Source organism: Nicotiana attenuata, chromosome 2, assembly GCF_001879085.1.
Source record: "Nicotiana attenuata strain UT chromosome 2, NIATTr2, whole genome shotgun sequence".
Classification (NCBI taxonomy): Eukaryota; Viridiplantae; Streptophyta; class Magnoliopsida; order Solanales; family Solanaceae; genus Nicotiana; species Nicotiana attenuata.
The window spans coordinates 13,465,677-13,482,785 of record NC_031990.1 but is presented as its reverse complement, the minus strand read 5'-3'; the positions used below and the strand labels follow the sequence as shown (position 1 = coordinate 13,482,785).

The 17,109-nt window shown below is 35.5% G+C and overlaps 1 protein-coding gene across 1 annotated transcript; it reads right to left on the bottom strand.

Annotated features, from left to right (window-relative positions):
• On the bottom strand, positions 1,394–8,239 carry LOC109216701. The gene is made up of 3 exons (XM_019380887.1): positions 7,464–8,239; positions 6,188–6,884; positions 1,394–1,753 (listed from the first exon to the last, which is right to left on the bottom strand). The coding sequence occupies exons 1-3, from the start codon at positions 8,237–8,239 to the stop codon at positions 1,394–1,396; spliced, it is 1,833 nt and encodes a 610-aa protein (XP_019236432.1).

The window sequence follows — 17,109 nt, the reverse complement described above, 5'->3', positions numbered from 1 at the left end:
TCCCCTTGGATATGGATCTGTCTGAAGTACTATACCGAGAGATGGATCTTCTCTGTGAGGCTGGATTGGCCTGTGTCCTCGGGCTGGATGACTTCGGTTAGTGATGTATATTCCGGGATGGATCTTTCCTGGGTCGGATGGCCATATACAGTACCGAGGGGTTGAGTACTTGTGAGTGGAGGTTCATGGAACATTGATCATGCTAGTTGTGCATTGGTATATGTAAAATCTCTGAGTTTTGAACTTCGTACTGTTCAGTTGCATTTAAATACTATTGAACTTTAATTGAACTGTAAGCATGTCTACTTTTCCTGTTCAGATATATGTTATTACCTGTTGAGATTTTGGTCTGTCACTACCTGTCAGTCCATAGGTTGGACTTGTTACTTACTGAGTTGGTGTACTCACGTTACCCCCTGCACCTTGTGTGCAGATCCAGGTGTCTCGGGTCACGGTAGCGGCTGCTTATTATATTGTGCGGACTTTCACTTGGAGATTGCGAGGTAGCTGCTTGGCGACCGCAGTTCCGCCTTATCCCTCCCTATCTTCCTCTAGTTTATATGTTAGATATTTTCAGACTGTACTAGTCTTGTTAATTCAAACAGTTGTAGTAATTTTTGCTCATGACTAGTGACACCCGAGGTCGGGCTTGTATTTTCTTTCCGCTGGTTTTCGAGCTTCTATTTTTATATCATTGGATTTCTGTTAAAACATGATGTTTTCTTAAGCTTTTCAGTTGGAAAATAGAGAAATTGAAAATGTGTGGCTGGCTTAGTTCCACGATAGGCGCCATCACGACTGGGTCGATTTTTGGGTCGTGACACTTAACTTTTGAACTTGTAGCTGTACGTTGAGGACTATTTTTCTGAAATGTCCTGAACTTCTGAAAAGCTAGACAATAATTCGAGATTTCCAGAAGTTAAGGACAATTTAGAAATTATGTCCTTATTATTAGATTCATAAATCAAATTTTCAGGACTTTTAGAAATCTGTGTCCTTAACTTTTACTTGTACCAATGTGATTTTGAAAATAAAGATGTATCAAGCTGCAGGCGTCAAATTCTATAAAGAAAAGGACTTTCTTGTTTACTTACCCCATAAACAATAATTGGTCCGACAAAGGTAAATTGAACGCCTAGAAAAAGAAAAGGAAACAAAGAGAACGTAAGCGCAAAGAAACTTTGAATATTCAGGACATCTTTTATATAAACATCTGCTCAAATAAAAACAATCAAAATGAATCCAATTTATAGAAAAAACTTAAAAGAGTAGACAAACATAAGTGGATATATCTATTATTCTCTATGCTTCCTTGAAAATGGATGGACTACCGGAGAATATATACAAGATGTTCTATTATGACCAATTCTTCTGCAACGATCACATTTGAATGTTATTTTTGATGACCGGTAGCTAGAATATACCTTTTCTTCTGCCTTCTACCTGGCGGCACTTTGAAATCTGGAGGTTTAATAATTTGTGACTTAACACTCTCTGGTACAATCCAAGAATCAGTATGTCCTACGGGATGTATTTGTCTTTCATATGTTTTCAGCCAAGATTCCTTTAAGTACCAGTGCGAGCAGAAATTAGACTTTTTGATGTTTCTCTTCTCGATAGCTGCAATTGCATGTATACATGGTAATTCATCAAATTGAAACTGATAACAATCACGTGTTCTTTTGTTTAAGTCCACCAAGAAAGTAATTCCTTCTTCCTCAACTCTAGAATTCCATGAATCAACAGGGAAGACCTTCAATGTTAAAAATTATAAGTTAATACATTATGTTTGTTATAAAATAATAAAAGAATAAGAACAATATTGCAGAGAAAAGTAGAGAGAGAATTCTTATTGATTTGGGATGAATTACAATGGAATAGAACCCTCTATTTATAGGGAGAAGTTGACTTAGCCACCAAGTAATAAACCCTAGAATCTCTCTAAATATGGACATTCACCATAAATAGAATTCTATTTATAACACTCCCCCTGAATGTCTATTCAATAGATAATGTGCCTCGTTAAAACCTTAACTAAAAGAAAACCAAATGGGAAAAAATTCTAGAAAAGGAAAAAGAGTACACATGTTTAGAAATGCGCCTATTGGTTGCCTCGTTAAAAACCTTGCAAGGAAAACTCAGTGGGACAAAACCTTATAAGGGAAAAAGAGTGCAACGCGCATTAACTCCCCCTGATGAGAACATCAATTCACATCCTTGAGCCTTCGCATCCCGATCTTGTACACTAGCTTCTTGAAGGTTGACGTTGGTAGAGATTTTGTGAACAAATCAGCCATATTATCACTTGAACGAATCTGTTGCACATTAATATCACCATTCTTTTGAAGATCATGTGTGAAAAATAACTTTGGTGAAATGTGCTTTGTCCTATCTCCTTTTATGAATCCTCCCTTCAATTGAGCTATGCATGCTGCATTATCTTCATACAAAATTGTGGGTAGTTTGTCACATTTCACACCAAATTTGTCTCGAATAAGATGTATTATAAACCTCAACCACACACATTCTCGACTTGCTTCATGAATAGCAATTATCTCAGCATGATTAGATGAAGTAGCCACAATTGATTGCTTAGTCGATCGCCAAGATATGGCAGTGCCTCCACAGGTAAATACATAACCTGTTTGAGACCGAGCCTTGTGTGGGTCAGATAATTACCCAACATCAGCATAACCAACAAGATCGGGACTGCAATTGTTGCCATAAAATAAGCCCATATCGGTAGTCCCTTTTAGATACCGCAATATGTGTTTGATTCCATTCCAATGTCTCCTTGTGGGAGCAGAGCTATATCTTGCTAAGACATTAACTGAAAAAGTTATGTCAGGCCTTGTAGTATTGGCAAGATACATTAGTGCACCAATTGCACTAAGATATGGTACTTCAGGACCAAGTAGCTCTTCATTCTTTTCTTGAGGTCGGAATGGATCCTTATTCACATCAAGTGATCGAACAACCATCGGAGTACTTAATGGATGTGCTCCATCCATGTAAAACCGTTTCAATACCTTTTCTATGTAGGTAGATTGATGAATAAATATTCCGTTTGCCAAATGTTCAATTTGCAAACCAAGACTTAATTTTGTCTTTCTGAGATCTTTCATCTCGAAGTCCTTCTTTAAATAATCAATTGCCTTTTGGAGTTCTATAGGAGTTCCAATTAGGTTTATGTCATCAACATATACGGCAAGTACAACATATTCTGATGTTGTTTTCTTTATAAAAACACATGGGCAAATGGTATCATTTAGATAGCCTTCCTTTAATAAATACTCACTAAGACGATTATACCACATTCGTCCTGATTGCTTTAGACCATACAAAGATCTTTGCAATTTGATTGAAAACATTTCCTGGGACTTTGAATTATGTGCGTTTGGCATTTTAAATCCATCGGGAATTTTCATGTATATCTCATTATCAAGTGAGCTATAAAGGTAGGCGGTAACCACATCCATTAAATGCATGTCAAGCATTTCATGGACAGCAAAACTAATGAGATAACGGAACGTTATAGCATCCATAACGGGTGAATATGTCTCTTCATAATCGACACCAGGCCTTTGTGAAAATCCTTGTGCAACAAGGCGTGCCTTATATCTTTGTACCTCGTTTTTCTCATTTCTCTTGCGTACAAAGACCCATTTATAGCCAACAGGCTTAACACTATTAGGTGTTTGGACTACAGGCCCAAAAACTTCACGTTTCGCAAGTGAGTTCAACTCTGATTGGATTGTTTCTTGCCATTTTGGCCAATCACGTCTTTGTCGACATTCTCCAACAGACTGAGGTTCAAGATCCTCACTTTCTTGCATAATGCTAGATGCAACATTATATGCAAAGACATAATCCACCACTATATCCACTCGATTCAAATTTGTCTCAATATCGATTGGATTTATTGATAGTTCCTTATTTTCTTGAGTCTCGGGCTCAGTGGATTCCTCATGAATCTCAGAATTTATTAAATTGTGAATTTCTTCATGAGATTCTTTCGTAGTGTCATTTTGATCATTTATTTTCCTTTTTCTAGAATTTCGATCTTTGGAACCTAATGGTCTGCCACGTTTAACGCGTGCTTTTGACTCATTAGCTATGACACTAGAAGATTGTCCAATAGGGACATCAATACGGATTGGAACATTCTCCACAGGGATATGTGATTTTGTTATCCTTTTCATATCCGTAAATTCATCTAGCATTTGATTTGCTATTCTCTGCAAATGAATAATGATGGATTTTTCCACAAAATTTCCCGTTTGGTTTCACCAACTTCTCCCCCTAATTTTGGGAAGAGTGTCTCATCGAATCGACAATCTGCAAATCGTGCAGTTAACAAATCCCCCGTCAATGTTTCGAGGTAGCGAATAATGGAGGGCGATTCAAAACCAACAGGTATTCCTAACCTTCTTTGTGGACCCCTTTTGTGCGATGTGGTGGTGCTACAGGCACATATACCGCGCATCCAAAAATTCTTAAATGGGATATATTAGGTTCATGACCCAAAACTAATTGCAACGGGGAATATTTATGATAATTTGTCGGCCTGAGACGAACTAGCATTGCTGCATGCAAAATGGCGTGACTCCAATCAGAAGTGGGTAACCTCGTTTTCATGAGTTACGGTCTTGCTATCAATTGCAGACGTTTAATTAAAGACTCCGCAAGGCCATTTTGAGTGTGAACATGAGCTACAGGATGTTCCACTTTTATCCCAATTGATAAGCAATAATCATTAAATGCTTGGGATGAAAACTCAGCAGCATTATCGAGTCTAATAGACTTAATTGGATTATCGGGAAATTGTGCCCGTAATCGAATTATTTGTGCCATTAATTTTGCAAACGCGAGGTTGCGAGATGAAATAGGCACACATGGGACCATCTAGAAGATGCGTCTATTAAGACCATAAAATATCTAAACGACCCACTAGGTGGGTGAATAGGTCCACAAATGTCCCCTTGTATACGTTCCAAAAACGCAGGGGACTCAATTCCAACATTTGTTGGTGATGGTCTAATAAATAACTTGCCTTGATAACAAGAAGTGCAAGAAAATTCATCATTTAAAAGAATCTTTAAATTCTTTAATGGATGCCCATTTGAGTTTTCTATAATTCGTCTCATCATAATTGATCCAGGGTGTCCCAATCGATCATGCCAAAGTACAAAAGTATTGGAATCGGTAACCTTTTGGTTTACAATAGAATGTGCCTCAATTGCACTAATTCTTGTCCAATACAGGCCACAAGACAAAGATGGAAACTTCTCAATAGCCCTTTTCTGGCCAGAGACATTTTTGGTAATGATGAGATATTCAAGATTATTCTCATCTATTGTCTCAATATGATATCCATTTCAACGGATATCTTTAAAACTCAACAAGTTCCTCTTGGACTTGGAGGAGAACATTGCATTCTCTATGATAAGTATTGTTCCCTTAGGCAGAGTTATAGTAGCTCTTCCAGAGCCTTCAATTAAATTACTACTACCAGAAATTGTAGTAGCATCTGCCTTACACATACTTAAATGAGAGAAATATTTCTTCTCTTTGAATATTGTATGTGTCCTACATGAATCAATTAAACAAATATTTTTACAATTGAACTTTGATCCAAGTTTACCTGGAGAGATATCGACATTTGTTTGATCCATTGAATAAAGACTGTTGCACGTTTTCTAATCTTGATTCACAGTTGAAAAGTCTTCTAAGTCTTGATCAATTGTTTGCTAATTCTTCTCTAAGAGGTAAGTGAAGACAACGAACACTACTGACTTACATACACAACCTTTCAGCATAGGCGCAACTGGATATTGAAAACATAAAACATGTTTCTTAATCTTCTTGAGACGGTAGAGTCTCGTGCTAATAACGTGTTATAAAATAATAAAAGAATAAGAACAATATTGCAGAGAAAAGTAGAGAGAGAATTCTTATTGATTTGGGATGAATTACAATGGAATAGAACCCTCTATTTATAGGGAGAGGTTGACTTAGCCACCAAGTAATAAACCCTAGAATCTCTCTAAATATGGACATTCACCATAAATAGAATTCTATTTATAACAATGTTAAATTATCATTAAAATAATAAGCTAAACAAAGAACATAATACTAACATTAAAGTAAAAGATAAATCTATCTTTTTCTTCAATTCCTCTTCTACCCAACAAGAAACGTCATAAAAAGTTCCTTCTGCTTCATTTCTTCTTTCATAAAACCAACGTTGTAGCTTCACTTGGATGAAATCCATCATTCTTAATATAGGCAGCTCCCTTGCTTCTAATAGCACAGAATTCATTGACTCAACTATGTTTGTTGTGAGCATGTCATATCTTTGTCGTGGACTACAAGAACGTGCCCACCTTTCCAGCGGTTCTTCCATCAAGTAGTCAAAAGTCTTCTTATCAACTTTTGCTTTATCTGACATGTATAGATCAAATTCTTTGTGCCTGTATACTCTTGCAGCACTTTGAAAAAGTTTTATGACCTCACTTTTCACTTTCCTTCGCTTTAGGTTCTGTTCCAAATAATAGATACAAATCCCATGGTGGCTTTCAGGATATACCTTTGCAATGCCATGCGCAATAGATTGATGCATGTCTGATAAAAAAATTAAATTGTCACGGCTCCCAATTGCATTGCGAAGCTCACTAAAGTACCACTCATACGAATTGTTATTTTCAGATTCTGCGATTCCAAATGCTAGTGGGAATATTTTGTTATTTGCATCCTTTGAAACTGAAATCATTAAAACACCTAGAAATTTTGACTTCAAAAAAGTTGCATCAACAGCAATCACTGGTCTGCAATGATTCCAACCAGCTATTGATGATCCATATGCATAAAACATATAAAAAAACCTGAAAATACAGTATAATAGAAGGTTAAAAATACAGGACACCAAATTAAGGACAGGTAGTCCTTAACTTAGAGTTACAAGTTCAAAAGTTAAGGACATGTAGTCCTGAACTTAGAGTTAAAAGTTAAAAAGTTAAGGACTGGAAGTCCTGAACTTAGAGTTACAAGCATAGAAATTAAGGACAGGTAGTCCTTAACTTAGAGTTACAAGTTAGAAAGTTAAGGACAGGCAGTCCTGGACTTAGAGTTACAAGCACAGAAATTAAGGACATATAGTCTTGAACTTAGAGTTACAAGTTCAAAAAATAAGGACATGTAGTCCTGAACATAGAGTTTCAAATCCAAAAGTTAAGGACATGTAGTCCTAAAGTTCAAGGTACAAGCTCACAAATTAAGGACAGGTAGTCTTTAACTTAGAGTTAAAAGCACATAAATTAAGGACAAGTAGTCCTTAACTTAGAGTTACAGGAACAGAAATTAAGGACACCATGTCCTTATCTTTCTCACTGCACATATCAAAGTTAAGGACACATGTCCTAAAGTTTATAAAACGGACTAATAAACTCTTTTTGATTGTTTACCTGTTGTTGTCGTCTATCTTTATGTTAGTATATGTTCCCAGGTTTTTACTTTTCATCATATACAAGTATGAAGACAATAATTTATAATTCTTTTCAGGAGTTCCTCTTATTAAAGTTGAAGCACGTTGAATAGCATGCCACGCCTTGTGATAACCAATGTCTCGTTCATTCAATTTTTGCATTTCTGCCATGACAAAGGTAGGTGTAACTTCAAACCTTGGGTCTCGAAGATTGTCAATAATGTAACCACGAATCAACTTTGAAGTTGCATGCCTTTGATCATCTTTCATAGTGTTAACTGAGCAGTCATGATTTTTCTCAATCTTTACAATCTTGAACAGTGTTGAATCTTTAATTCTGAAAGCACGCACACACCACCCACACCTATCATCATTGCATTTCAACAAATATCTTGTTGAGCTTGATCTAACAATCTTGAATTCAAAATTTCCTTTAATTGCTATATTTGAAAAATAGTTAATTATACTCTTCTTTTTGTCAAATATTGATCCCGCTTTTATTTCATCCAACGAAGCATTTTCTCTTAATATCGTAGTTGGGGATTCTTTTTGTTTCGAATTTGAGCTTCGTCTTGTTAGTTGAGTAGAGGTTTTTTCAGCAACTTCTTCTATTGCCGGTGTACTCTCTAAAACTTGAATACCCAAAGCTTGTTCGTTGTCAATCTCTATAATGCTTTGTCCTTCCACTTGAATAGAATCAAATATTTGAAGCACCTCTTCAGTTATTGGTTGAGCTTGATCCACATCTATATCCATTATCTATTGGCATTTGTCTTGATTTTCATGTTGAGTTTCTCTATTGACATGTTCAAAGGTGCTTGTAGAACCAAAAACTCTTTCTGAAACATCAACAATGAAACGACAGCCCTTGAAGAGTGAATGAATTTTTAGTAACTATATACATGTATGAAGATCTAAATCTTTGGATACAAGCATTCCCTTGCTTGTTCCCAGGTTGATATCAAACCATATCATTGCTTCAAATTTGTCTCTATCCAATTCAATAACTTCAAAGACCTGTTTAATGAAATCTACAAATCAAATTGCCTCAGGTACTAGAACAAGCTTTGTTTGATGATCAAGATACTGATAGTATGTAGTCCATCTACCATTAAAAGCAACTATAATACATATTGTTTCCATCCTGCAAGTCAAGAAAATGGGAAATTCAGGACATATTTATACAACAATCGTGAAGTTAAGGATACGATTTCCTAAACTTTATCAATACAACTTGCAAAACATAGGACACTATGTCCCTAATATTTAGAACAGTCATGAAGTTAAGGTACTCTATGTCCTTAATATTCAGAACAACAGCAAAAAAGTTAAGGACATCGTGTCCTTAACTTTTTCAATACAATTTGCAAAAATAGGACACTATGTCCTTAATATTCAGAACAACAGCAAAAAAGGTAAGGACATTGTGTCCTTAACTTTTTCAAATGCAAAAACAGGACACTATGTCCGTAATATTCAGAACAACAGCAAAAAATTTAAGGACATCGTGTCCTTAACTTTTTCAATACAATTTGCAAAAACAGGACACTATGTCCTTAATATCAGAACAACAGCAAAAAAGTTAACGACATCGTGTCCTTAACTTTTTCAATACAATTTGCAAAAACAGGACACTATGTCCTTAATATTCAGAACAACAGTCATGTTAAGGACACCAAATCCTTAACATTATGTCCTCAATATTTATAGAATAATCACAGAGTTAAGGACGTGATGTCCTTAACGTTATTAATCTAGAAAAGCAAAAAAAATGTCAAATTCCTAGCATCAAATTCCTAGTAACGAAATAAAAGTCCACACAAACACACAAAAGCATAAAGATATATATCAAACATTAGAACATACTGTAATTTTATGGTGAATTTTGGACGAGAAAGTTGAATTTTCTAGTTTGAAATCGGAAGAGAAGCTTCTGCAATTTTGGACAATCATAGTCTCTGCAAGTTACTTACGTACGTTTGAGCTGCTGCTGCTGATCGTTAATAAGGAGCATAGGTATAAGCCAAATCCTTATAACAGAAGGGTATTTTCGTCCGAGCGGGTAAAACTTTATTAAAGCATTGGCTAAAGACTAAAGACATTTAAAACAGTGGCTTAAAAGTAAAGACAGGAGTTATTAATGGTTATATGTGCACATCATCCGTTCATTACTTGAACTGGGCCCAATTAGTCCTGATTTGTACCACGTGCGGTCTACTAAAAAGAAAAGCTCCGTATATTTATTGTTTATTTTTTCTAGGCAAATACATCGATTATACATAACTAATCACATATAATATATAAATTATACATATATTATACCTCCACTGGCTATTTTTAATTTAAGGAATTAAGGGATTGGGTAAGCGGCTATTTGGGTTAATTCTTCATTAATAAAATAATAAAATTATATTTACATAATCTGATTGCTTTTTAACTAATTATAAATAAATCTCTTGATAATTGGTATTTTGTTAATGTATGTAACTTAAATCCATTATTTTTATGTAGGCCATATCCAGATCGCTCTCGCTCTCTCTCCCTTTCAGTTATTGATATTAGTTAACGTTTAGTTTTCACCAAAAGTTGACTAAATTATTTGCTTTTCTTCCTCAAACTTTTTAAAATCTACAAAATATAATTTCCTTTAAAAATTTAGCAGAAAAGTTGATTGAAAGTCATGAATATTGATTGACAGATCATTATATAGCTCTATGCGTGAGAAAAAAAATTAAAATCACAAAGAAAGGTAGAGTATACGGATTAAAACACTATACATATATCCTTGATGCTATATAAAATATAAAAATATTTTACTTACGGAATTTGTCGTACTTCTTGTTTTTATTATTGATGGATGACACTCAAAAAAAGATAAAGAGCATATTGATTAATGGATAGGAACTAGACAATGATAGCCATTAGAATGTCTGCAAGCTGCTACAGTATAACGTCTATGATTCTGCAACAAGAAAATTAAACTTTGGTTGAAATACATGTATATAAATTAAAGAATCACAACATCATATCCCTGTAAATTAAATGAAGGGGATGATAAGAGAGTTGCTTAATTTTCATAATTCCCACTTAATTAGAAGCATTTTTTTTACCAATTGTAGTATTGAAGTAATCCAATTCTAATACCTTGAATTGTAGACAATTAAAAGCTTATATGAAGTAACTTTTCTCTCTTAGCACACGTTAGGTGACCTAGCTAACCTGCGCCTTCGCCGGAATGGAGGGAAGAGGAAGAGCGAAGAGAAACACCAGCAAAACACCAGTAGTAGAAAGAAAACTCATGGATATCATCATGCGAGAACAAGGAAAACAGACGGTAAAAGCAGAAGAGATATTGCAAGTAGAGGAAGAGGAGAGTGATAGTGACCCAAATTGGCCAAATTTGAGCAGTTCTAGGGCTAAATTGGCAACACCCGTGAGATCTGGTGCTAAGGAATCAACTATATTGCCGATCATAATTTGTGATGCGAGCACTAGTAAGTCACAAGCCAATGGAACAGTACATGCAAGCCCAGCAAAGGAGCAACCACCTACTGAGACCAACAATCGGAAGAATATACAAGATAAAGCAGCTGAGCAAACTGGTGATGGGGGTAGATCCTCGGCAGGGCTTTTCCAGGAGAACAAACTAGCTGCAAAGGGAATGAACTTGTCTTATATTCCTCTGATGATGCAAGATTGTGAAGTTGTAGTACAATTACTGGAGGAAGATCTCAAGGATGAAAATCAGAAATGGAATCGAGCAATGATTTTGTATGTGGTGGGAAACACTCCAACCATTGGGCCAATTGAATGTTTCATCGCTAGCCAGTGGAGTAGTGTCAAAAACCAACGGTACTCTTTCATAACGATGGTTATTTTGTGATACTATTGAATAGTAATGAAGAGTATGAAGATGTCTTGTTGAATGGACCATACACCATCAATTGTAGGCCTATCATCATTAGCCATGTACGGCAACCTTTGATTTCAATGAAGAAATTCTAGAAACCATTCCTCTATGGGTCAAACTTCCTAACTTGTCTTTGAATTACTGGAGCAAGCAGGCTCTGAGCAAAATTGAAAGTGGTTTAGGCAATCCTTTGTATGCTGATGCTTGAATCACAATTGCTAATAGAATCTCATATGCTAGAATACTGATCGAAATGGATATCACCAGGACTTTACCTGAGAAAATTAAGCTACATGATCCCATAGACAAGGTGGTTGAGCAGATGATGCAGTTTGATTGGAAGCCTTAATATTGCCAAACATGTTGTTAGCTAGGCCACTCCTGCAGAGACCAAAATAAGCAGAAGCAAGAAGGTGCTCGCCAGAGGAGCATAAACTTGAAACAAAAACAAGAATGGAGAGTAGTGAAAAGCTCTTGACCCTGCAGTGGACAAAATTGATGCTCAAGGGAGGTTTCTTGAGTAACTGGAGATTGTAATAAATGAGCAATTGCCCCAGCAGGAAACTGATTCACAGTGGCAACTGGCTAGAGGAAAATCTGCCTCAAAGAAGAGTGTGGGAATTGAATTCCGAGGTCCCTAGTCCGAGAAATAAATTTTTGAAGAAAATTGTTAAACTGAAAACATAATGGTTTTTAGAAATTTAATAATACTTGATCTTGTTGGTATCGGGTCCGTTTTTTAGTTCCGGAGCCCGGTACAGGTGTAATATGGTATTTAAGTTATGCTTGTCAAATTTGGTAAGAAATGGAGTTTAGATGACGTGATTCAGACCCTCGATTGTGAAAATAGAACTTTAAGTGTTCTTGATAATTCCATTGATTTTGATGCTAAATCGTTGTTTAAGATGTTATCACCGTCGATTTGATCGCACGAGAAAGTCCGTATGATATTTTTAGACTTGTGTGCATGTTTGATTTAGAGCCCTGAGGGCTCGGGTGAGTTTCGGATAGGCCAGGGGTGTTTTGGACTTAGAAATTTCTGCTGTTTTGCTGTTGCGGGTGCACAGATGTGTCCTTCTTCTCACTCGCGAAGGATCTCTCGCGAACGCGTAGAGTAGGTTGGTCTGAAGGAGAAATCCTTCTATGCAAACTCGAAGCGTTGGGGGCATTACCCTTCGCGAACGCGACCAGGCTATCGCGAATGCGAAGAATGGGGACTGGGGGAGGGGAATGCTACACTACACGAATGCGGCAAGCGGCTCGCGAACGCAAAGGTTAGGGGATATACCTTCGCGGACGTGTATTGTGTCTCGCGAACGCGAAGGTTAATAGGACCGCTACTTCGCAAACGCGACAAGCTTCTCGCGAACGCGAAGAAGACCTGTCCAGTGATTTTAAAACAGAACCTAAGTCGGGATTTGCTCAAAATTTTATATTTCTTCCATTAAAACTCGACCTTGGGCGATTTTTGAAGAGGGATTTCAATACCAAATCATAGGTTTGTGTTCTTAAACTCAATTCTTTCAATTTCCATCAACACCCATTAGATTTCTAGGCCTAAATCTTGTTCTTTAAGGGTAGAAATTAGGGATTTTGGGAGAATTGGGAATTTTACAAATTTGGAAATTTAGACCTCGATTTGGGGCGGCCCGCACCAAAACAGTGCTTTACCCCTAGATGTCCAGTCAACTGCTGCGCCTCAACGCATTTCGGGGAGAACCAGCTAGCTCTGGGTTCGAGTGGCTCGGATTCCGAAACTAATTACATATTTGGGCTCGTGGGTGAATGGGTAATCGGGTTTTGGTTCGAACCTTGAGTTTTGACCAAGCGGGCCCGAGGTCGAATTTTTGACTTTTTGGGGAATTGTTGGAAAATATATAATTGTGCATTAGAATAGTTTCTTTGGCTTTATAAGTAAATTATGAATAGAGTCGGGCGGATTGGAAGTGGAAACTAAGGGAAAACCGGTACTTGAGGCTTGAGTTTGGCCGTGGAATCGAGGTAAGTATTGTGGCTAACCTTAGCTTGAGGGATTAGGTATTATTGCCTTATTTGCTACATGTTTATTTGTTAAGTACGACGTATAGGTGAGGTGACGAGTATCTATACGTTGTTGTCGGGTCATAGCATGTGAGCGAGTCTTATACTTGTGACCGTTGTGTTCCTTTATTCGTACTGTTCTTGCTTATACTAGTTATCGTTCATGTTAAACAAGTTTTATTATGTTTTTTTTCCTGGATTTTAGATAGTGGTTGAGTATCGGCTCAAGTTGAGATTCCTGTTGCGAAGTTAAGTGATGAAACAAGTTGTTTAATTATGATGCCATGGTCGGGTTGTTATTGTTTCTGTTGTTAGTTTATGTGGTGAGGAAGAGTGATAAAGCACGAAGGGTGATGTCGTGCACATTTCTATTATTCATATGGTGAGGTTGAGTGTTAATGCACGAAGGGTGATGCCGTGAACTTATCTATTATTGATTATCTGGTGAGGCTGAGTGTTAAAGCACGAAGGGTGATGCCGTGCACGTATCCATTATTGATTATCTGGTGAGGCTGAGTGGTAAAGCACGAAGGGTGATGCCGTGCACGTTTCTATTACTGATTACCTGTGAGGTTGAGAGTAAGAGCACGAAGGGTGATGCCGTGCATTATTTTCTGTTATTGTGTTTATTTGTTATTATCGGTTCAAGGTGTTTTAGCTGTTAAATTCCTTTACTGTTGTGATTCTTTATTCTGTTACTCCCATATCATGTTGCCCCTTCCCGTTCATTTCTACTTAGCTTCTATGAATTGTTATTCTGTTAGTATACTGTTTAACTGCACAGGTTTATATTATTTTCGTGTCCTAGCCTCGTCACTACTTCGCCGAGGTTAGGCTCGGCACTTACCAGTACATGGGGTCGGTTGTACGGATACTGCACTCCGCACTTTCTGCGCAGATCCCGGTTCAGGACCATACTGATCAGAGTTTGGGTGGCTGCCTTCAGTCCAGGGAGACCTAGGGTAGATCTGCCGGCGTTCGCAGACCCTGGAGTCCCTTTCCCTCTATTTAGATTCCTGTTTTCATTTATTCCGAAAATAGATGTACTTTCGTTGAAACCAGTATTTGTAGAAATTCTTAGACGTTCGTGGATTGTGACACCAGATTTTGGGGTAGTCTTGTATTAGAGTATTTAATCTGTTATAAAATTTCCGCATTTCATATCTGTTTAGCTTCAAATTATTATTTATTACTGTTAGGGTATTGATTAATGTATTAGAACCGTAATTATTGGCTTGCCTAGCATTCTCAGCGTTAGGCGCCATCACGATCCCGACGGTAAAAAAGCTGGGTCGTGACAGAAGACGTAACTGAATTTCAATTACAAATAAGGTATGCTTTCTTTATGTGGTGGCGGTGACTTTATAAAATCTTGGTTGATTATAGAGTTCTAGCATAAGCAAAATTTTAAATTTTACAATTTTATCCACTATGGTATTGGGTTTATCCAAAGATAATTAAAATTTTAAGGGTATAAAAGTCGATTAAATATTTTGGTCGTTCAACATTTAGCGTTTCAATATTCGTGCTTTTATAATAACTAGTTTTTATGTACTTGCGTCACACGTATATATCTCGCTAATTATTAACATCTTGTTTGGATGGTTGTTACCCATTGTATTGTATCGTATTGTTACTTTAAGTACGATGTGTGTTTTTGTTGTTACTTAAATTTTATTGTATCGTATCGTTAAATCTATCGTTACATAACGACAAAATGTGTCGCTTTATGTAACGGCCGATTTGGTGTGGTCGCGTCGTTACCTTATCTTTTTCTCTCAATTTCACCCTTTATTTTTATTAAATAATTTTATTTTATTATTCACCCTACCTTTTTGTATAGTAACTTAACTCTGTATCATAATTTTTCTTTATAATATTACAAGTTTATTCTTCATATTGTTAGTGTGTGATATCATGAAAAGATGGAAAACGATACAATCTATCCAAACATTATATTGATAAAACGATACAGTACAATATAATATAGTACGATACGATATATTATGAAACGATACGTAACAACCATCCAAACAGGCTGTAAAAGATAACGAAAATAATTTTTTTCCTACAACTTGATATTGAAGATGTTTTCATGTTGTTGTGTCAATTGAAAGACACTCCTACTTTATCCTTTCCAATTATTAAGTAATTCTATTTTTTCGAAAGTCAATATGTGTATATTTGTAAATATTCTATATTGCATAATTGCGAATTGGTATTACTTTTTTCTTTGTACATACATATTTAGAATAAATGAACATTTAAGTCTTTAACTTGGCCTACAAATACTTCTAGTCTTAGAAATAAACATGGTAAGTTTGTTTAGCCTATTCATATTAGACTTCAAATACTAATAATAATTAGAGTTTTATCCCACATGAAATATATGTATTTGCTAAGTGAATCTTACAATTAAGATTTGGAAGTTTGCCAAATACTACTCGTTGGTGTCCAAACATGTATTATTTTCAGTTGTGTCTTCTGATTTTTGTCGAATATTTTAAAGATATTTTAGCCAAAAGGATACTTACATATTTCTTATCGTAGAGAGGGTTGCATAAGGGATTTCCAAATAATGGAAGTAATAAGAAATATGAACCCCAACAATGTTATCACTCTTTCGGTGAATCCGATAAACCTTTTTGCTTAAAAGTTGAATACTTTTGTGCTACGTTTTAGTAAAATAGACTTTATGTGCGTGCTTTGCACAAATATCTTATGTCAAATATTATCAAATGCGTGTGGTAAGTTATAAACTATTAATTGCATTGATATTTTAAAAGTAATTGCTATTATCAAATATGTATAAACTTCAATAATCCCCGTTTCTTAAACTATAAGAAGAATATAATATCTCATTAATAAAGTTTAAACACAATCAAAATACAAAAAAGAACTATATATTCCAGAATATATCACAGTGTTATGCAATTAAAGTTGTAAGATGTTCACTTGAAGAAGACGAAAATATTTAATAATTTTTGTAATGACAATAATTTACTTTAAGCCGTACTGATTTAGGTATATGAAATCATATCTCGAGATCAAGATATATTAATAACGGAAAAAAAATAGAGATAAAAGTAAAAGGCATTTGGTCATCCCTCTCATTACCTTTTGTTTTAGTGTTGTACGTTATCGTATTTCAATTATTAAAACTATTTATTATCTTTACAAATTATAAATTCTTAACCGTCAAAAATGTTTAAAAATTAAATTTCCACTTTAATTAGACAAAAGAAAATCAAAATTGAAATTGGGACACATTTTTTCTTCAAATCTAATTCAATTGTTGTTGTCAAAGAGCCTGTAATAAATAAGAAAAAGTTGCACAATATTATCTAATCTTAATAATATTTTTATTAATAGTATTCACAATTTATAGTTAAACATTTCAGCCACTACTATATACAATGTAAGCATGCATATTTCATTTGTACCTTGTTGGTTCATAGAGAACTCAAAATATAACCGTCTCCTAAAAGCACAGAAAAGATTCAAAATAAGCATACACAAAAACAAATTTATAATAACTTTAAAATTCATCACATCAAGAGAAGAATGAAACTTACCTTAAACTATAAACTAATTATGCTTACCCTGTCAAAGTTGGAATCATAATGAATCCTGTGGCGAACTCTTTATAGCTGTGTTTTATTTATAAGTATATATA